The following is a 23,290-nucleotide window of genomic DNA, read 5'->3' as shown; positions in this document are numbered from 1 at the left end:
TTGTGTAAAGCTTAGTTTTTATTCCTCGGGCACCGTTCAAAAGATGTGGCCTGGCAGCCATCCCACCTGAGCTAGGTGATCTGTCCCAACATTTCAGTAACCTTGAAGGAACAGCTTCCAGAGAGACTTGAAATCCTTATACCAAAGATTACACTATCAAAAGGATAATAAACATTAACTGCAGACACCTGGTGTTTACATGACTATGAAAAAATACAGAGTCATTTTGGGTCTTGTTAAATTGTGCGTTTAGGTGCTGAAAAGTAGCTTCCAGCGATGAATGTTTCCATATGCCATTTAATAAGCTTTGAGTATTTCACCCATTAATCTGAGTGAATATCCCCCTACTCACCTCCAACAGCATCTGTAACACAACCATTGGAATTACATGTCTGCAGTGACTCTGCTCAGCTTCCAGGGCCTTTCAATATTTTGGGGAGCCTCTTTAAAACTTTGACATTCCTTAGAGAAGAGCCATTGCCATCTTATAGCTGAAGAGGCTATTAAGATGTTCCATCTCACACAATCCAGCACTGAAGCTAAGGTCTGCATAGGAAGGAAAAGGCTTCACCTTTATGAAATATCCATTTCCAAGCCCCCTAGATTCATGTCTAAACTTCCCAACAAGCTCAATTAATCTTCACAGGATGAAGAATAAGGAGACATATGTTGCAAGTGGCTATAAGAAAAAATAGGGGGTTAATCTTTGATAGAAAGTGGTTTGCCCAGCAAAAAGTATTTTGGGGTAAGCTGGAGAAAGCACAGAGATGACACACAAGTCCAGAAACCCGTGCCCATCCTACAACCACAGATTCAAGCAACCCACCAGTTTTTGCACAATCTGCACCAAAGACATAATCAAACTGCTTATGAACAATATAAAACTCAAAACCAATCAACTGTTCCAAATAATATGATCTGTCCAAGTAGCAAAGGCCTAATCAACAAGAAAGGAAAACATCAGCTGGAGTTGTGCAGTTTTATTTGAACAAAAACCAGTGTCGATATTTTTAATAAAGTCTACATTACACTAAATGCATGTACATTTGTAAGAAGATAACCTATTTGTAAAGAAGGTGCAGGATAATATGTACAATCATAGTTTAGTTTAAAAAATTCACATTTTACATAGATTTACTTGAAGTCCTACGCTTTCATGGTATATAAATGGTAACCAAAAGAGGTAACAAAAAACCCCAAACTCCAGTCACAAGGAAATTCAGCTGGAGGACTGCATAATGCACTCAATTTTTCAAACAAACTGTTTCACGGAATTCTTATTCATCCTAAATCAATTTTGGATATAATTTTTGAACTACTATAACTAACATGTTCAATGAGTATATTGATGTAAACATTTTCGTTTATATCAAAATGGCAATGGTGCCATTTTCTTGAATAAAAATATGCTTTTTTTGTTGTGGTCTGGTCTTCCACTTTTACAAATTAGAATAATTACACAGGATGTTCCTCAATACATGGTAAAAATTATCAAATAGCAAGGAGGATATGTTCAAAAGACACTTTGAAGCTTTTCAGTCCACCTTCACAACACTGTAAATCTTACTTACAAACCAGAAGCAGGCAAAAAATCCAATAGTCCCTGAAACAAGAAAGTAATAATGGTTAGTTTATCTTCCAACCTGCCCTGACAGAGAAATCCAACATGTACTTCCCAGCAGGACAGAATATAACACTGTAATCCAGCTAACTACCCAGAAAAACAATACTTCTTAAATTTAACAACACACATTCATCCTCAAGCTAGGTTATTGATTTAGATCAAAGATGACTTTTTAGGGTCCAGGCTGCTTCACATACATTTAAGCCACTGATGACCGTGTTGCCACCACTATGAGCAGGGACACAAGCAACAATTCAGAAACTGACTTTTATAAACATGCCAAGCCAGCCCCTGCCTGATTTTTTTAGGTCTACAATACTTCACTGTCATCTATGAATTATGACACACAACTAGGCCTTGAAAAAATTCACCTGTCCCAGTTTTATATTCATTGTGCTCTATTTATACTTGAGAATAGAAATTTCTTCTTCTGTGTATCCTGTTACTTCCTTTTGGCAAAGGAATGCTCTGAGTGCTACAGCAACTGGAAGTAAGCAGCAAGTGAAAGCAGCAATGACAAACCAAAACACTGAATGAGATTAGTATATAACAATTTTCTATTTATAAATTGATGAACAAATTTGTGGTTTTCACTGGCAGTCACTTTTATTGGGCAACTGCAAAGACACTGTCCATCACATTTACTTTTAAATTACTTTAAGAACTTCATATGCAAGGGGACAGAGTCCAAATTAATTCAGTCTTCAGCCTCTAAAGGAAAAACACACTACTTGTCACACTTTTACTAGTTGTAAACTGCCACAGAGATGTTAACCCTTAACAGACAAAAAAAGGGAAGATCTCAATTGCACTGAATTCCCTCTCAAAAACACAGCTATGTGCCAGCCCTGGGACAGCCCTTCCCAGCTCCACAGCAGGCATTCACAAGATCATGCATTCAGCTCCCTCCAGTTTTATATTATCCTTTTCTGTCTGTACAGCCCATGTTTAACATCCAATCTCTTTCACTATTGTGACTGACTTAATAACTAGAAGATTCTTTATGAAGCATTTGGGTTTTTTATGAGTTACATTTCTATCTTTCAAACTATATCTTCACATTTCCCAAGCAAACAACCCATCTTGGGATGCTTATTATCTGTATGCCAATTCTTACATTCCTCATGCTACCATGTATTTTTTCAGTTAAAGGCTTTTTGACAGACTATTATTATATGCCACAGATTACCCTTTCCTTCGAAGTTTGCAGTTGTTGTTCTCTGAAACGGTAGGAGACAGCAGATTTATGGCCATTGATAGATGAGACAGCAGCCACACAAAGAATGCAATTCCTTTGTAGGCTTGACATGACTAAGTCTTGGCAGTTCACGGTCATATCCCACTCCTTCCTACTGTCCCAAATATTCTAATACCAGCATTGTTACTCTAAACCTTAGTCTCAGTTTTGTTCTAATAATGGTTCTCAGTCTCTGCTTCCTGGTTGTTTTTATAAAATAGCTCTCTCCAAGCCTTTTATGGCTTTGAAAGCAGTTTCTTCCAAATGTTTAACACATTAGACACCTTAGAAATTTATCTGCTGCTCTAGAACAAAAATGTACTATCATAACAAAAATGTACAACTATCCCAAGAATGACAGCTACTGCAGTTTTCTGAGCATGCCACAACTTAATATGGGAACACACTCTAAATCCACATATTTTCCTCCAATCCTTGTTAGTCTGAATCTTTATAATACATCAGTTTTCTATAAAACATTGCCTCAGTCATAACAGAACTTGAAGACTTCACACTGTGAATAAGCATTTTATCTATAAACAGATTTACACAAGTTCCAGTAACATTGATTTTCAACTCCCCCTCCTAAAAAAGTCTGTTTAGCAGATCAAAGACCAAGTACATCCTGCTCATTTTTCAAACTTTATCAAAAATTTTGCCAATGTACTGGAAGCAGAGTAAGACACTTTTTAAGTGCTAATGTTTGTCAGATATCAGATTTGAATCATAAATTCAGGGGAGAAAGGCAACACTCATCACCAAGACACAGACTTAGGTAGTCAGAACCTTCTCTGGTGAGCCAGATTCCTTCTGTAGCTACCTCTACATCAATAATTGGGGCTAACCAGCACTGTAATTTCTTCTTCCCTCCCATGAATGAATATATCCTACAAACTCCATATGTGGATAGCTCTAAGGACCAGAAATATCAAAACTGCCGGTTTCTCAGCTGTTTAGGTGGCCTTGGACAGCCCGCGCTTCAAAGGACGAGAAGAGACTTCAGATCTTTTCTCGGTCTCGGTGTTTATTAATTGTTTCTTTAAAAGATTTTCTCTTGGCCCGACAGAGGTCTGCCCAGCATGTCTGCCATGAGCACACTGCGAGCCCCCGGGGCGGTCACCTATCTTTATACTCGAAGTTGCGTATACAATATTTATACTTTTTCCCCAATACCTTTTACCCTTATTAACCAGTGCACTTTTAGTAATAACCAATCCCAAAGTGCCACCATCACCACAGAAGATGGAGGCCAAGAAGAAGAAGAAGAAGAACAGGACATGCCCCAATTCCTCCATCTTACTTCTTTAGACCCCCCTGTACAGAAACCCTAAACCCTGTGTCTTACACTCTAATTAACTTATCCCTTCACCATTTACCCCAGTGAAATCCTCCCATCCTCATACAGGTGTCGTCTCCTGTGTAGGATCAAAGTCCAGCCACCAGACACTTCTGGCAACATTCCAGGACTCCTGAGCCCCCCAAGGGTGGTCTCGGTCACTCTGCACCTCAGTCCTGAGGTGCTGAGATCCCACACAAAACCAGAACTAAAGACCCCATTATCTGTCAAAGGTACCTCTCCTAAAGAGCCACTTGATGCTCTAAGATCAGTTTAAAGGTAGTGGCACAAACTAGGTTGAAAACTGGTTATCAACTAGGTTAGAAATCCAACTGCAGATTTAGGAATGCAAATGAATCACACCAAATCAACTAGGTGGTTTTAGTGCCTTTTTTTTTTTCCTTTTTTTTTTTAAATAACATGGGCCAAACAGATCAGAAGCTTCTAAAGGCTCAGGTCAGCAGAGTTGTGTTAGCACTGCAACCAGTATTACTGGACAGAAAGTAATACAAGGTAAGAGAACATTACTTATAAGGTTCTCCTGAACAGTAGCTTTACCTACATGATTGCTTATATTAGTGCAAAAAAAAAAAGCTCTATTTTTAAGAACATGAACCACAGCACAGCGCCTGGTTCCACTGAAATTCAGTGTTTTCCCCCTCAGCCCTTGGGACACTTGTGATTCCATGAACACTGTAAGCCCCAAAAAAGGTAAAGCAGTAAAAATGTTTCTGATTTCCTACATAGCAGTAAATATCCCATTCAAAGGGATCTGCAAATGAGTAGCAACTGGGGAAAAAATACTTCTGAACTAGTGTGGCTTGTTTGAAAATTCTAGCCAGAATGTTTTCCACATTTTCTGCATTTTAACCCATTTCACAAATTTGCCACTTGTTCCAGATTTGAGCACTTCATGCTGGATCTTTAGGCTGGTGCTGACAAGTACCATAGGTTTTCAGATTCTCCTTTTAACTACTTTGTCTAAAGCCAATATTAAAACACAGACAACTGCACATCTGTTTCCAAAATCTGTACCTCTACTCAATAGAATTGCTATTATTAGTGGCACTAGTTAAAATCCAACCTTGCCATATCACATTGCAGCACTTGAAATTTATTTTCTTGAAGAGCACAGGTACTACTTCAATCTTGACCAGTTTTCTAAGCTCATCTTGCACCAAAATGAAAATCATCCCTTATTAAAATGAGCCTCTCATTAGAACAGGAGAAGTATTTAGGTAAGGATTAGATAAGACCATACCAGGATGTTGCTTTTGCCTCTTTCAAAACACATTCAAACTGAAACCCAAGTTTTGAAGCACTATCAACAAGAAGCACAGCTCAGGCTTTTCTCAAGACACCAATGAACACAACATGACAGAGAACAGATACCTAAAAGCGTTTTTGGAAAAGCTGTTAAAAAAAATTATAACACTAAGTACTTAAAAAAAACACCAAAAACCACAACACAAAAAAGACTCAAACAAAGCAGCAAACAAACTAAAACTACAAACAAATCAGTAAAATACCCCGCTAGTTGCAAGAGTTGAGACCATTACATTTATTTTCTGATTAGTCTGAACTCCTACACATTTTAAGATTTTTTACATCTTTCACATGCACATTGCTGTCAAATGACCCAGCACCAAGCCTAACACCAATTCCTCCAATGAGCCTTTCTAATCAGTTTGTTTGGTTTAATCCAATATAACAAATTAGTTGGCTAGTCTTTACTTTACCCAATCCTAACCATTCACCAACTTAAACTGCATGAAAAAACACCTGAATGGTTTGCATTGAAGAACTCACTGTTGTGGGATAGATCCTTATTTTTCCCCTAAGCAGATGACCTGCATATTTTAAGATTCTACCTTTTAAAATAATCCCTACTATCCTAGGAAAGTGATGCCATCCCAGTGTACAGCAGCTCACTGCATGTCATTTACCATTCTAGGAAGGTACAGGTAAAGGATCTTTTGCAGGAGCCGTTTAAAACTCACAAATCCAGATATGAAGATGACTCAAGACACTTCTTCAGCCAAGAAGGAAGATATGTCCAAAAATCCCTTTATATGTAGTGGGGAGACACTGACACCCTCATTGTTTTTTGATGATCTTGTCCTCTGCTTTATATTCTGTTGAATAGTCTGGTCTGTAATATATGTACTACCACTTTCTGGTACACAGAAACAAGATGCTATACACAAAGCCAGCATCTAACTGAGTAAGGGACAGTTATTAGTAAACCAGGTTAAATTCAAAATTAAAAACAAGGATTATTGCAAAGAAAAATGTCAAAATAAGCAGACTCTTCTCTACTCATCTCTACTAGCTTTATTGTTTAATGAAGAAAGAAGAATTCAAAGCACGAGCAGATTGTAAGAAAGCAAATAGAAAAGCACTCTGCACTTGGCTGATACTTCTCATGTACCTTAAAAGCTCTCTGTATCATACTGCTTTCAATCACTGCACAGTGGTGGGTGCTTCAGAATCTCAGATTCTAAACACAATCTACCCAGAAGATCAAAACTCGATTCTGAAAATGGCATTAACTCACAAGTGAAAATGATGTTCAAAAATAGAGGTCACTGTAAAGAAACATGCTTTGACTATGTTCAGGATTTTTTTGCCTCCACAAAAAAAATACATGTAATAATGTAGCTACCTCCATCCAACCACACTTGGTATTTCTTCAAAGATTAGCTGCACTTTGTACATTAAAATTAAATTGTCTGGTTTAGGTGTGCACATGATCAGATTTCACTGGTCAGATTATATTACTGTCAGTCTTGGTATACAAGCATTCAGCTCCTATTTACTTATTCATTATGATCCCTTTTGAAATGCCCTGGGTAACGCAATGCGCTGCCCCTTGCATTTCTGTCAGAGTTGCTGAGACCTAGGAGGCAAGAATAGAGAAAACCAAGATACCTGGCACTAACTTAAGTGGAACAGATCAAGGTCCCATTTTTGGAAGGCTATTAATGCAAGGCATGCGTAACATTACATTAGCAAACTCCTTCACCTCCAGGAACTGTGAAAAAATGGAACCCTTATTTTCTAAAACTATGCCTGCTAAGGATTATTTTACAAAACAAAGCAAAGTTAGGTGTCTATTGTTTGTGCCGTTTGTCTAGAACAGTTTACACTTCAGGCCCAAAATCTATCACCCAACTAAATATGGAAAAGAAAGTTATCACAGCATTTTACATTAGCAACGATTTATTACGTACTCTGTGCATCTGTTGTACTAATCAACCTTCTAGTGACTAGCTATTCTATTAAATGTAAAAAAAAAAAAAAAAAAAAGGAGGGCCATGTAGTAGCTTTCCTCATGAGCTACAAAAACAGCACAGGGAGAACCATTGTGGGGATTTTTTTCAAAAGAAAAAGACGACACTGCAAAAATAACTGCAGCACAGTTTATTATTGTACTTCAGGGGGTCTCACTGGCCTTCATATCAAGAACTCCAGGATGAGCATATCTGAAGCTCTGAATATCATTTCAGCAGCTGGCATGACAACTTCAATTATCATTTTATATATGAAAGGGACATTTTTAATTCTACCAATTTGCATATTATAAGTGATATTGAAATTGGCAGGATAGCAACTAACCTATGCTAAAACTGAGACACATATTAACATATTGCTTTAGCATAAAAGTAATTAAAACATTTTAGACTATCATTTGGGGGGTTTTTAAAAGATAGATAGGTAGATAGATATTCTAGAAGACATCTGGAGCTTGTCTGGTTCACTACAATTTAAGCAGAGCTTAAACTGGTAATACACAAACTCCCAAGTTTGCTTTCTAATAATTAAAAACCAGAAAAATTAAATCCTCCTAGTTTTTTTCCCTGCTTCTTTTTAGAACTTTTATTGTTCTTCTTAGAAGAGAGACATTTCTAAAGAACAAAAACCAGCAATAAGTGACAGCTACTGTTATTTACAGTATTTCTACAATTTCTACAGCATAACTGCTTTTTTCAAACACATACAGGAATCTTCTTCAGGGTTTTATGAAGAGTGGGGTTTTTTGCCTTGTGCCAACCAGTACTAGGAAAATTAAATACATAAGGATGAAAGGCATCCTTCTCCTCGTTACACTGACAAACTTGAAGTCTGATGTTAAGACTTACCTTCATTACCTATTTCAGCCACTCTTTTTCAACTGCAATTAACTCAAAGATGCATTTCACAAAGTGAACACAACCTAATCACAGCAGCTTTCAACAAACAGGCAGAAGAAGTTAAAAAGTAACAATATAAACTACCATGCCATCTGCATAGAAATCCTCTATTACAAATCTTTGGAGTGACTCTCATGGCTGTTTTTATCAGCAGCCCATCATATGCGAAGAAGCATTTTCTCTAGTTCTGTCACTGCAGTATTTCATGAAGCCAAGCAGTGACACCTAAAAGATCTGACTTCATGTGTTAAATCTACATCTACAACAGCAGCAGTATGATGAACACCAAGATAAAACACTCATGGGCTATTTTTCAAGGCCAGTACCCTTCAAAGAGCTTCTTATTTCACTAACACATAGTATATTTGGCACAAATTTCTCATCAAATCCGCCTCAAAATTATTGTTTCAGTCAAGTGACTATGAACACTAAAATAATCCTCTGGAAGACACTTTGTTTGCATGAGTTACATCAGAAAAGTTGGACAACTAACACTGGCGAGCCATATTTCAAATTGGTTCCTCCAGTTAAGGTACATTTCCATCATTATGAAGTGATTTAACGAGCAAGTAAGACAACTCTAACAGTACAAAAACTCTATCTTGTCAACATTCACTTCTTCCCCAGCACCAGCCTCCTTCACTTGCTGATAGTGAAAACTGAAAATATCTTTTATACTCCATAGGCAGAGAGAAATTATCTTTAACTACAGAACTTCTAGAACCAATTATGAAATCCAGAATCAAGTTAATACTCGATATTGATGAAATGAACAAAATACTTGATATTGCATAAAATGATAATATTTGATAAACAAAAACAGGCCTTTGAAAATATAATGGCTTGATATTCAATAGAGGAAAATTAATTATACCATAAATAAATGTAATTTCAAGTTAGGAAGAAAATGTAAAAAAAATCTTACTATGCTGTGTGGTGTCACAAACCATGTAACTAACACTACCTAAAGAGTCATAAATTGTATTTAATATTTCATGTAATCTAAGTTTCACCTAATGTTTCTCATTTCAAAACCAGAGCCCTTTATATTAATTTTAGTTTGAACATCGTACTTACCCGTGAAAAGGAAAAAAATCAAGACCATGATCATTGTGTAACCAAAGTATAAAATGGTGCTGGCAGTTCCTGTTATCTGGAGTTTGGAGAAGAAGTAATGGACTGCATAGATAAAGAGATAAACTGCTGTAAAGCTGCTGGTCAAGAACGACCTCCACCACCAGTGATAGTCCTGAAAGAAACAATAAACCGCTTGCTGAGAATCACCATGTAGGAAATGGAGTATAGATAAGAGGGTGAAAAAGTAACATTGTCTTATGAACACATTTAATTCTGTAAAATTTAGCTCAGTAAAATTCCAACATGGCATGTAGATATTTTCTTTTTTCAAAGTCAGCCATATTGCTTCCACTACGAAGATGAAACTACTCTAAGATCAAAGCAGTTTGTTTTGCTTATCTGTTGCCAGCAGATTATTTTGAAGCAGAAGGCACATTCCAGAAAACTGGCTAAGACAGGCCTGCCAAGACTTACAACACAATCAGTTCATAGTGTCCAGCATTTCACAGTGTATGTGAATACCTCACCTGTATTTCTCACATCTTCCAGTTACAAGTCATATCTACATCAGAACTGCAACTATTACCTCTGCACACAGGTGGAAGTAGCACAGCAAAACTGTAGCCTCTGAACATGTAATTAGAAGAATTATAAAAACTAGGAACAGGAATCCAAACATATAATACATCTGATGAGACCTAAAATTAAAAACAAATAAAAACATGAGTCTCATTTTTGGTTGTAGTTCTGAGTTAATTCACAGTGTCACATTACCAGATTCTGAGTCAACTTTATTGAGTGAACGTGACAATTACTGCAGTACAGAATTTGACAGAGGGAGTATTAGTTGCATATTCCCTCCATGCTTCCCTTTCATAGGATAAACAGAAGCGAAAGTCCACAATATACCTGTTTGTCAGATGATTATATTTTTCAGCACAGTTACATTACACATTTTTTGAGGACTGATATAAAAAGTTAATCTAATGTATTTGCATTTAAGAACTGGTTTAAAAAACTGTTCTGTAAGATCTCTCAACCTATACAGATGACACCATAAAAACCTGGCACCTTCAGGATAATATTTCCCATTGAATAACAATGTATTAGACATTTCACGTTTACATTGTGAAAGTAATGAAAGATTGCACTGGTTTAAATTTTCACGCACTGCTTGATTGGGTTTTATAAGATTCAGGAGTGGAGTGGATTGGTCATGGGAAGTGGAGTCTTTGTTTTGCAGAACGTGGAATCCCAAGATCTTGACCTGATTCTGATCTACACAGTTGAAACTGTTAGATCACATTAGTTTCATAAGTTGTAATATAGTTACACAATTGATTAGGGTCTACCTAACCACAACAGCATGCAACCACATTTGTGCTGTACAGAGCCAGATGTAAAAGATAAAACAAGGCAATAGGACTCTCATATAAAACTTTGAAGTTCTCCTTAAGAAGAATTAGTTTTGTAAATTCTAAGCACAGAAATAAATATAAACGCTCCAGAAATTCCATAAAATTTGCAAAACTATAAAAAACTTTCAAAATTGGTTTATTCCTTATATGATGTGCTTTGGGATGTTCAAACTCACCATGTGTATTATCAAACCTGTATAAATAGAGGAAAAAAAAAAGTGATACTCACCAAATGCTATTCAGAATGAAAAAAAGTTGAATAAAAATACAGCCAAAAGGCAAGATGCCACCCATGATGATACCAGGCAATGGCTTTGTGAAAAATGACTGCTCTGGGATTTGGCGAGGAATCTGGTTTGTACGCACTGGATGCTCAATAGGCTGCAGAAAAAAATAACAGAAATAAAAGATTAATTATTACATCATAAATAAGATTACTTTGCCCTAGTATTAACATATAAAGATTTATAAACATAACTATATTTTCATTCATAAGCCACCATACGTTATCAAACAAAAGAACCTACAAACTTGATATCCATTACTAGGAAAAAGCACACGTGCTTTAGACATTCCAACTATGGGCCAGTAATCAAAGCAGAACACAAAATAAATCTGTTCAGTCCTTAACTAAAAACAAAATAAAATTTTAAAAAATCCAATAACATCTCTTTTTTCTTAGCTCTCTGGCATTACCTCAAACTAGTGAAGTACAAAACTGAAGCCTCTCTGAAGTACTACTTCAAAACTCAGCAATACTATTACTATTGCTGAAGCACAAACAGCAAGTAAGAGCTCCAAGACCATAATTAAAACCTGATTCTAGTGAATGGACAGAAAAAAACAGTTTGGTATGACATTACAAATACACACTCTGTTTCAATATCAAGACAGTAAAATATCCTTTTACAATCATGGGATCACAGATGGTTCACTCCAACCAGATCCTGTCTAGAACTCTTGCTTCAGTGGCTCAATTACAGAGGACAGGTGTATTTCAAATTTGTATTCAAAGGACCGTACCTTCTCTTTGAAGCCAAAATAGGCACCAACAAAGGTTAGTGGGACTGAAATTCCAAACCACATAGCAAGGATAGCAACTAAAGTGCCAAAAGGGATGGCAGCTGAGGAGCCTTTCACCCACAGAATGAGATTCATAATGAAGAAATCAGCAAAGACAATCCTGAAAAATTAGATCAGAAAATATATTACAATATTTAAGAAAGAATAAATATCAGTTAGTATTACAAAATGTAAATTAGTTCAAATAAATGTAGCTTCTTTCAATTTTCCAATTTCCCAACAGTCCTAATTTCTTTCGCCACTGGTGCAGATAAAGTAAAAATGACTCCACCACCCAATGCTTGTAATGTATGTATCTATGGTAAAGCCATTATTTAAATAAAGACTCTGTACATAACACCAAAAAGTAACAGATATATGTCATTGAAAACAACTATACAAAGAATGGAAAAATACAGAATAAATGTAAAAACTCCTTATTTGGGCCTTCTTTCCTATTAAAATCATAAATATTTTTTTATTTATGTCCCTTATAAATAGTAAATTCCTTCTGAATAAATACAGTGATAGCAAAATCTCCTATTTAGGAAGCCCCATGGACTCTCCCAACAGGGACTCTAATGTGCTGCTGCAGTTTGTGTCACAAGGGGAAGGGGGGATTAAAGAGGGCTCTGCTCTACAACAGAAATATTTGTATAAGCACGGAGTTACACATACTGAGTAGCCCGGGCTTCTGGAGAATTTAAATAAAGACTGCATCAGTCATGATTTGCCTCCAGACCTGCTTTTCCCTCCCCCCTTAAACACATCTGCCTCATTTTCTAAACATCCTGGACAAAAGCTAGAAACAACTCAGAGACAAGAATCAAGGTGTTGCTGAATCAAGGTGAGATGAAGATTTCAAATATCCCATTCTGAAAACAAAGCAGAATGTTCATTCTGCAAAGGAACTCCATATAAAAAAAGCTTGTGCTAACTGTCATTATTTCTGGATTCAAATACACACCACAGAAAATTCAGCCTCAGAAAGGGTCCTGTAAAGTGCACCACTGTCTGGGTTTTGTTAAAAAAAAGTGTTCCTGAGACAGAATTTAAGCTGCCCCAAAGTGAACATGCACCCTGTATTTAATTTAAAAAGGAAGGAGGAAGGATTAGAGCAATAGACAGGCTCCTTTTTTTCCTAGGAGAGTCCTGACATTTGCCAAAACTGCTTGGGGGAACAGACTTGTTGAATAAGCACACCCAAGCGACCCCTGGTGTAAGCATCTTGTTGAACAAAAAATGAAAATCAAATAATTTTAAAAGTCTTTCTAATCTTTATCATCTACCCAGGCTCATAACATAGACCTCACTTACCCCCTCCACAATTATTAAAAATACTGCAAATATGAACTCCCATCAGTCTACTGAGATTAAAAAGGCCTTGGGCTGTTTATGATATTATGCAAATTCACTGAACTAGCACAGTGTAATCAGGGCATCTGTTCATATTCTGTCAGCCTCAGTCATTTTACTTCCTCTGTGAAACTTAATTTATTTGGGAGTTTAACTGACTAGCACAGTATTCTTTCCATTTATATATATTTTCTTCTTTCTCCTGATAACACCTAAATGAGAGCAGGGAGACTGAAGCACATTCTGTTAAGAAGTAAGATTTGTCACAGAAATACTAGACTTGATTGTTAACTTGTTTAATTTGATGAAATTCTGCTTTACTTGAAGCCAAGTCATATTTTATTCATTCTAAGGCTTTGGGGGAAAGAAATACCCCAAGAAACTTATAATCCTTTCTTCCACTTTTGCCAAAAATACTTGCCAAGGGATGACTTCATGTACTCAAAGGTGCAACCAAGAAACATGGAAGACTTGCAGAAGAAATGAATTTCTGCTCCCTCTCCCCACTAATTCTCAAAAAAGATCATAAGAGCTATGAGAAAACAAAAGGTTGAAGTGCTATTGCTCTTCCCAAGCAGGACAGTGTTGCCCACATTATACAGTATGATACACACTACAGCCACATCCCAAACTGGACACCACCTACATTCATGTAACGTTATAGATACATATTATATTAGCTTTCTACAAATATTAAAATGGATTCTATATGTGTGGTGCTAAAGTAACTTTGCTATAAAGATATAGTTTTTATTTCTGTTGTTAATTAAGCTTAGACACAGTAGTGAAATAGCTGATATAAGTATGCTTGTGTTAAAATGCCTGCTTGGATGGGATAACATCCAATGAACACAGGATGAGGACACCTACTACAGATATGCCAACTATCAGCACTCATAGTCTGAAGAAAGCACAGACCAAGGCCCAAGCTGGAAGTGATAAAGAGAAGGAGCCAAAACCAGAGCCCAGAAATACACATGCTCTAAAAAGGTGGAGGGGCCATGTAAAATAGTTCCTGGAATATGTAAACTAGTTTGAGGAAAACTTTACTATGCATAATTGTTTATGAATATGCAACAAGCTGATGCAGTAGAAATGATACATAAAGGGTGTTTTCGAAAATAGCAGGTGTGCCAAGACACATCCAGCCATAACATCTTTGCTTTATTGTCTTTGTCTCCTATTGTCATCTATTAAACCCTAAATTTTTACAGGAGAGTGAACCATGTTCTTCACATGTAAGAAGACTATAACCAGAACCACCCAGTATTGCAGTACCAAACTGGAATTACCCCAGTACTGTGCCCAATGTTCTGGTGCAGTGATTCCCAAAGGCTGTGACACAACCTTGCAAGAGAGTTGCCCCATTCCTCCTACCCCCATACCTGACAACAAAACAAGAAGCCAAGAAGCTGTGTTCCAGCTGTACCAGGCTCCAGCTCCCCAGAATTCACTTTTCTTTACAGTCACAGATAGGCAATGCACAAAAGGAACAGCAGCTTGGGAGTACCATACACAAAGTCACACAGACAAGCATCATAACAATTGGCTTTTCCCCAATTCCTTCCTACTTCTGATTTGTTTATAGTTAAGAATAAAAGAAAGAATGAGGGGAAACAATACTAACCCAGGGCACAGCAGAGCTGTAAGCAAGACATTGGTCTTCCACTTCTCACCTCTGAATGCTGAAGAGAAAAAGTAAAAACAATTTCAATGTCAAGACTTTTTCCAACTGTTTGGCAGAATGGCAGCACAAAGCAGATACACTGTCTGAGACACCAGCTCCAATTGGAGGTATATACTCAGCCCAGCAATTCTGAATTTAACACTTTGTGTCACGTTAAATAAATGCATGTACTTACTCTTGTACATTCTAGCAGACACATAACCAGCTGGAGTTCCAAGTAAGACCCACAATACAACTGCACAGGTCATCAGAGCACCACGGTTGGCAGGAGAAAGGAAACCAAGGCAAGCTAGGACTAAAGAAACAAAAAAATTTAGTTATTTGTGGACACATGTCAAAACATCCCTGTAACATAGATCACTGTGAAGGTTTATCCCTTCCACTACCACATATTTAAATGAAGGCTGAGTGTCTAAGCTCTCGTACAACCTCATCACATAAACATACCCCTAATGGTACTGTTTTGTTCAAAAGCATTATTTTCACCTCCTCTCTTAAGTAGAAAACTCATAGCCAAAACGCTGAAAAATAAAATGCCACCATCCATCAAAAGCATTTTCTCTTGCCACCAATTTCTTTCTATATTACTAAACTGATTGTGCAGGAAACTATCATTGCTAAGCAAGACACAGAGTTGTGATCAACAATGACAGACAAGCCTATCAAAAAAATTCTAGTAATCTTGCAGTATCATGCAATAAATCAAAAAAAGCAGCTCCCCTATGAAAGACCAAAATCTGAGTTAAACCTGGAGAACAAAATTTGAAAGATTCTTCTTTTGTACTAAGTATCAGTGTACTTTCCAATTCTACTGTACAGTAAAAAAAGGAATGCTCATAAATTTTACAGATAACCAATAATAAAATAGCACCTTGTAACAGGTTACAAAATCCCAAGCATATACAGCTATTTATGGTAGGCTATCATTATCTCAACATTGTGTCAGTACTATTTCACTGGCGTGCACTCTTGCTCATATTTCTGTATGGCTGCAGCCTCATGTCAAATATATTGGACAGAAAGGGTTCCTGGAACAAAGAAACTTGTAAGAAGGAAGTTTGATTTCTGAATTCATGAAGAATCAGCATTAGCCCAGATATCACAAAGTCTTCAACGCTTACAACAGCCTCACTAAAGCTATCTAATTGCTGTTATGAAATTGCCTTAATATTTTATGTTACTAAAGGAAGAACTCTATTTCCAAAAGAAGGCTTCTATATAATAATATTGCATATTTCTTACTACTATTACACTACATACACATCACCTTAATGAAGTTACTTACATAAAGTAATAAATGTCATAATGAAAATTTGGGTTCCTTGGCCCAAAAAGACAGACAGTAACATTCCCTTCCTTGGAGGTCTAAACACATCTCCATGAACCAGCTTCCAGCCAAATTCCTCTTGGGCATCTTCCTGTATAAAATCAACAATGTCTTTAGCAGCAATACATAATGCAGTAGTGAATTAACACAAACAAGATGCAAAATACGTATTTAAATTTTGATTAGCTTCCAGTTAAGATCCAAAGGCAGACTAATTGCATCTGATTCATCACCCATTGATTTTATAACCCCCTAATGGTTCAGTGAAAAAGGCAAGATTTATGAAGAAAATTCTCATCTCCTAAAGCAAGAAAAAGCAAATGTAATTAGTCAAACCAGAGAAAATCATTCTAGATTTAAACTAAAACAAAGCATTTAGTTTAGTTTTAACTTCAATCTAGTTCATGTATTTATTTTTTTCTGTTTTGATTTCAAAGTCCATTGGTCTCAATGACAATACTGAAAAAGAATGAAACTGTCTCTGTACCCCAGAAGGAAGTTTGCACCCTGGAATCATGAGGGACAAGTACAAACACTCTGGCCCACTGCCAGATGTGAATGGATGAAAGGATGGAATCAGTAGGGGGAAGCCACAGTCCAGTGGCTCTAAGGAACCACTGCTGAAGAACAAAACCTGTCAATAAAGTCACTCAAAACAGACACCTCCCCTCACAAAAAACAACCAAACAACAAAACTAACGTACACAACCACAGATAATCAACCCCACAAGAAGACCCTCTACCCCTCTACTCCTCATAAGGTACCTGTACCTGTGACTAAAAGCTACAGGAGGTTCCATTCAGTGTAATACTGAGTTCAGTTCAAAGGTCTGCTTATCACTAGAGTTAAAGCTTGCCAAAAAACAGGGGAAGAAAGAAAGCAGATCACACTAGTGAATGACATACAGACGATGTAACTTTTCTTTTTCTGGAAGACTGTCTTTGCTTTCCCCACACTGATACCTCTGCTTGCTAGAAATTACTCTCAGAAGGCTGATATATGAATACAAAAATTGAAAACTATTAAACACAAGATAACACTGATTAAAATACAAAACCACAGCCTATACCTGATAGAAAATTATACCAGATATCCAGGTATAATTCCACACATCAGTGTTCTTTCAGCAAAGAAAGATTCGTTTGGTCAAAGAAGCATAAATACAAAACTGAAGTCTGAACTTGAACTAATTGTGATAATAACAAGAAAATTGTTGAGGTAAGGCAAAATAAAGGCGTTTCCCAGGTAGCTGTATGCAAGGAATGGAAGAGTCACAAAGGTTACCACCTGAAGCAAATCTCTGTTTCCAAAATGGTAAACACTAAGCAGGAATAAACGCTTAGTACTTCACTTCCTGATAGAACACAGAATATGTTTACAGATTTGAAATGACTCGTACAGAATCCTTGTCAACAACTCATCTGGGAAATGCACTCAAAATATACCTTCTGGTTCTAATGTGAACTTTAAAACAAATAGCTACATGGTAATTATCTTCATTTAAGAAATAAAGGGAAACCAAGTATAGCAGATTGAGACTCTTGATTTATCCTATATAAGCCTATGCACCACAGTTTGTCTCAAAGCTTTGTTTTTTAATTAAGTTCTTTTGTTACTGGCTAATTAGCTAAGAGTCAGAGTATTTTTCAGACTTCTATTCAAAAAATTCAGCAGCATTTCATACTGCTAACCTTACAACATAATGATAAGAACTATACAGCCAAATCAAGTAGTAAGCTGTATTTTAGAGTTTCAAACAATATTAGAGCAAAATTACTCTAAACTTTTCAAAGGTGCTGTAATCCTCATCTTAGCCATTAATTTAGCTTAGTGCTCAAAACATTCTAACAAAGATTCAAGTCCTCTACATTCAAGCAGTCATTACAAAGATTTTAGGAAAAAAAAAACCAAACAAACAGAAAAACCACTTTACCTCTCACTGGTGAAAACATACTGACATGAGTTCTCTTCAGTTCAGGAATCCTCTCTTAGTCATAAGACCCTAAAAGTAATCTAATGATTTCTGAACACTTCATTAATTAATGTCTCACTAAATCCACATCACACTAAAAGCCAGCTGGCATTAGCTGAAACATTAAATGCACATTCTAAGACCACAGTCACTGGCTGGTGCATCGATCTCTTCTGAAGTACAATCACCAGCATCCCCTAAATGTGAGATACTACTTTGCTTCTCTGCATCTTCTTCAGCGAACGTCCTCTTTTGCACTATTATTTCACACCTTTTTAAATAAGCTCCTTGAGCTGCAACACATTTTTAAGTCTCTCACACCTGGCAAGAAAATAAAAACTGTGGCTTTCTGAAAGTCGCACCTATCCCTGATGTTACTTATAAAAACTAATCAAGTTTCTGCAAGTCTTGCTCTTTATCACATTAAGAACGATCAACTAATAAAGACAACACAGTATAAAATATTGAACACAATTTAATTGAGAGATCAAATAGAAGCCTCACAAAAGCTATCAGTTAAAGGATGTGAGAAAAATCATCATACTTTAAATCACTGTCTGGATTTACATCAACAAAAGATATTCAATATTAAAACCACAAAGAAGAACAGAAGTATCTTCACACAGAATTCACAGTCAATATGAAACATTTTCGTGCATTTTGAAGTATTTCTTTAAACAGATGGAGAGCAACAAAAGTGAAAATTCAGACCTTTGTTGCATCTGACATTACTCCTCATCTTTGAGTTGCAGATACCACTTTTACCAATGAGAAAAATGCTGAGTAAAAATTACTCTCAGTCTACTGGTCAAGTCTTTCCAACTCTTTCCAAGTTATATTCACTTCCACTATGGAAACCTGCAGCTTTCCCATTTTAAGGAGTACATATCTCAAAAAAACTCACAACAGATTCAGTCGGATAGCAATTTAAACAAACTAGACTCAGTTTAAAACAGTGATTACCATGAGAATTGTATTTACAAATAAAATAAAATATCATTTATGCACATACCAAGTAGCTCTAACACAGCCACAGGTCAGAAGTTGTGTTGCCCATGAACTGCAATATTATGATCTCCTAACTAAACAAAGTAATTCCACCACAGTTTCCAGTCACAGGTAACATCAATTTGTATCAGCCTATGTTAATCAGAGTATCTCCAATAATTTTTAATCCCCAGAGATATTAACATGTATCAAACTCATCATAATGATACATCTCTCTAGACTGTACTCAAAACTAAGAGACAGAGATCACTATGGACAGAAAAATGTGCTCATGTAAAAGCTGTAAATTTTACTCACAGAAGAGTCGATCTGGTTGTATCTTGCAATATCTTTATGAAGAGTCCTCAGAATGATCATAGCCACCATGCCAGATAAGAACAGAACAATTACGAGGGAATTCATTATACTGCAGATAAAGAAAATGTCAAACTTTGAATCCAGTTATTCACGTTTCAGGAGATGTATCAGTTCATACTACATGTACAGCTCAGATCTGAGGAAAAGACTTAGATATTCAGACCTTTCAGTATTTTCCCATTCAGAGAAGGGGAAAATAAAGGTACATGACTTAAAAGTCTCTGACTTCTTAGGAGACAGAAGTGAGTAAAACAGTATTTCATGATACCTTGCTAATTCTGAACACAGTTACATATTGTTTTTCTTTATTTTCTTCCTGATATAGCTAATAAGAAATTTCCCTGATGAAACAACTACAGTTCTTAATGCAGACTGTCAAATAGGTTTTGTATCTATTAACCAATGAAACTGATTTTGTGCCATTTAATATTTTGTAGAGAACAATTTATTTGGATTAGCCTTTTCAAGATTTACATTGCAAAACATTAACACTTCAACACAAATTATATACTTACTTAGTATAATTCCCATGCTATGGAGGGAAATAAAATAAGCAAGAGCTTTTCACATACATCTTTTACCCATAAAAAAAGACCTTTTTATTGTAAGCAGCTGCTGAGTACAAAACATGCAGTATATATATGTACCTCTCATTTGGCAGTCAAAGCCAGACAGTAACAGAAAGAACACTGCAGAGCTGCGATGACTCAAAACTTCTCCAGAATGGAGATGATAAAGTAAAAAAATGTAAGCTGTTTTCCTTTTGGATACTGTTGAGGCATTCCTTTCACAAAATGCAGTAATACAATTGCTCCCAAGAGATGAAAACTTAATTCACATATGAAAGCAAAAACTTTTCTTGACTGAAAACCTACAGCCATTTTTCTATCTCCCTAGAAGTACAACTAAGAAATCTTTGTGCTCCCCTGCAAGGTTACTCACTGAATAAATGCAAATCTTACCTAAACCACTGGATGTTTGTATGTGGCATGGACTCCAAAATGTAGTCCCACCTGGACGCCCACTTAATATTATTCTTTTCCTATAAGGAAATGAAACAGTAATTAATAGAAGCAAGTACAAGTTTGTTGAAGTCTCAAGAGGAAATAAGCATACCACATCTCTTCCCAAACCTTCCAGTCAGCATTCACTTCTAAGCTTGGTATCAACCCTGGATGTAATTCATCTCTAGAGACTCTAAAAGAGTGAATTTTCATTGAAATCTCCTATCATCATCTTCTACCTTTAAATTAGGCTTCACTAAGCCTGATCTTTCCATGATTTGGGATGTAGCTGCCTGTAGATCCCAACAGCTGAAAAACCATTATGACATCACTACAATATTTTCCCAGCATAGCACAATGATCTTGAAATTTCAACTTTGTCAAACGTACTCCAGAGAAAAATTCCAAGGGAAGCTAGAAATATGTTCTTCTAATCCCTTTTAATGGATTTAGCACAGGCTTCTTCACTCTCTGCCATAGTGTTGGCTGATACAGACTATTTTCCAGTTTGATTCCTGGCACACAACTTTCATTTCCAGATATTCCTTTGATGGCCTCCATGTCTACAACTGAGGACTCTGACTCACAAGCCTTGTTGTCCCCATTTATTTATTTTTATTTGTTCTCTTTGGATGAACACATATGTTGTCCTGCTACCAAATTCTATCTCCTGACTGGCACGAAGTTCTGCTGAATTTCTTCATTTACGTACAAGGTGCTAAGTTTGCACAGCTAAGTACCAAACCGCTCTCATACTTTTATTTTTGTACACTTGTGTACTAAACATTAGAGCCATGATGATGCATACTTTTCACACAGTGCTAAATACCTTGTCCATGTCAGTTAATTAAAGCAGACCCCATAACTTTTTCATCAGAAGTACATTAAAAATGACCACAAAACAGTTATATATTTATGCTTTATGTAGTCAGGCTTACTTAAACGGATGCTTTCCTATTTAAAAATGCTTCTCACTGATAAACACTCCACTTTCAAGTTATTTTTTAACTACTAATAAAAAGTAAAACACAGAAGGTATTATTTCAAACCAAGGCTTATGGATGACGGAGACAATAAGCAGTTTGGAAGTGCCACCTGCTGGAAGTATCCAAACCCACTGGATGTGAGCCTTACCTGCTGCATGTCAGGGAGAAAGAGTGTGGGTACCCAAACAACACACCCATTGTGTAACCAAAGTTCATACTGAAGTTCTGAATCACAATTTACCTCAAGATTTAAACACAAATGTTAATGAAAGAAGGCTCATTCATGTAGGAAAATCAGAGTTGAAAGAGGATTGGGTGTCTCAAGGGAAAAGTAACAGGCTACCGAGCCTTGCACCTCAAGGTCACTGGTTCAAATCAAATTCAATTTGGCAGGATGGAAGCTGTTGCCATATCACGGCTGCTTCACTGTCTGTACAAAACAAGCTTGTGGTCTCAAGCCAAACCCTCTAAGACTGGTGTGTTACATCAGAAAGACAACCACGCTTTCAGGACTGAAACAGAGGTACCAAGATTTGAAGTACCTTGAATCAAATTATAGTCACACCTACAGGAGGCTCACTTTCCATGCTGGGATAAAGACCTGTTTGACAGAAAGAAACTTCCTTCTAACTCATTACAGGCTGAATAAAGCATTAGTCTATTAGTAAACATTAGAGTATTAATTGTAAAAAATAAATTATCACCTACTCAAGAAAAAGCCAGTGAAAAAAATAAACACCACACAAAATGAGACAAACCCTGCAACTTCATGAGATAAAACTTTACAATCAACATTTAACAAACAAAATGTCCCCAAATATAAACTGTTCTTTAACATAAGACTCTCAGCAGCCTGACTGAAATCTGAAAGCAGCATTTACCTCAAGGAGGACAACTCTTCCAGTTATACAATCTGCTAATTTTCTATTAGAAATAAAACACAGGGGGGAAAAAAACTTCATTTATATTTTCATAGTGTCACTTAAGTTACAAGAACAAAAAACCTGTTAAGATTTTCAGAAAAATACTTCACAAGACCATCCTTACAGAATTTACACTGCTGTAATCCACTTACAGCTATTAGAAAGTTATCCAATTGCTCCGATTTCATTCTTTTGTGGAATCACATATTCATGTAACACATTTAATACTTACTTCAAATGTCACAGAGTAGGTGTAAACCAAATTCAGTTTATTGGTGAATTCTCCAGGAATCTCCATAGGTGGGCCTTCACAGCTTAAGTTGTTCTCATCTGTATGCTTGTAGCTAACAGGGAAAAGAAGTTAAATAAAATTTTTAAAAACTTCAATTTTCTTAAAAAAAAAAATAAAGCATTGTGCTCCAACCACAAATATTCCCCATAAGGAGAGCTTCAAGGTTGAAGCAAAGCACCTGGTCATAGAATGACAAAATTAAGGTTATGTGCAACCTAACTGCCCCCTCGTGGTCTGCACTGCCAGGGAAAAGGGAAATTCTCATTTTTCAGCCATTCAGGATGCTACTGATAAAGCATTTATGAAAAAATGAGTAAGACTGGTAGAATCTTCCTGGCACTCATGGAAGGAATAAATATAAAATACTTGTATAACAAGTATAATTCACTAAAAAAGCACTGTACGTTCACAAGAGAAAACCAAGTACAAT

General features: G+C 36.4%; 1 protein-coding gene across 1 annotated transcript in view; it reads right to left on the bottom strand.

The window, feature by feature from the left end:
- Positions 1 to 965: 965 nt before the first annotated feature.
- LOC132080025 (transmembrane 9 superfamily member 2-like) overlaps positions 966 to 23,290 on the bottom strand; it is a 28,265-nt gene continuing 5,940 nt past the window's right edge. The window contains exons 7-17 of the mRNA XM_059482987.1: positions 22,801 to 22,912; positions 20,618 to 20,697; positions 19,596 to 19,704; positions 16,276 to 16,408; positions 15,166 to 15,285; positions 14,931 to 14,988; positions 11,909 to 12,068; positions 11,115 to 11,266; positions 10,054 to 10,165; positions 9,468 to 9,639; positions 966 to 1,603 (exon numbers count right to left, since the gene is read on the bottom strand). Of these exons, the coding sequence (XP_059338970.1) occupies positions 1,536 to 1,603; positions 9,468 to 9,639; positions 10,054 to 10,165; positions 11,115 to 11,266; positions 11,909 to 12,068; positions 14,931 to 14,988; positions 15,166 to 15,285; positions 16,276 to 16,408; positions 19,596 to 19,704; positions 20,618 to 20,697; positions 22,801 to 22,912 (1,276 nt within the window). The 3' untranslated portion in view covers positions 966 to 1,535. The remainder of the gene's footprint in view (positions 1,604 to 9,467; positions 9,640 to 10,053; positions 10,166 to 11,114; positions 11,267 to 11,908; positions 12,069 to 14,930; positions 14,989 to 15,165; positions 15,286 to 16,275; positions 16,409 to 19,595; positions 19,705 to 20,617; positions 20,698 to 22,800; positions 22,913 to 23,290) is intronic.

This window comes from Ammospiza nelsoni, chromosome 15, assembly GCF_027579445.1.
Source record: "Ammospiza nelsoni isolate bAmmNel1 chromosome 15, bAmmNel1.pri, whole genome shotgun sequence".
NCBI classification, from domain to species: Eukaryota; Metazoa; Chordata; class Aves; order Passeriformes; family Passerellidae; genus Ammospiza; species Ammospiza nelsoni.
The sequence above is the reverse complement of the archived record's forward strand: the minus strand, read 5'-3'. Positions and strand labels throughout refer to the sequence as shown.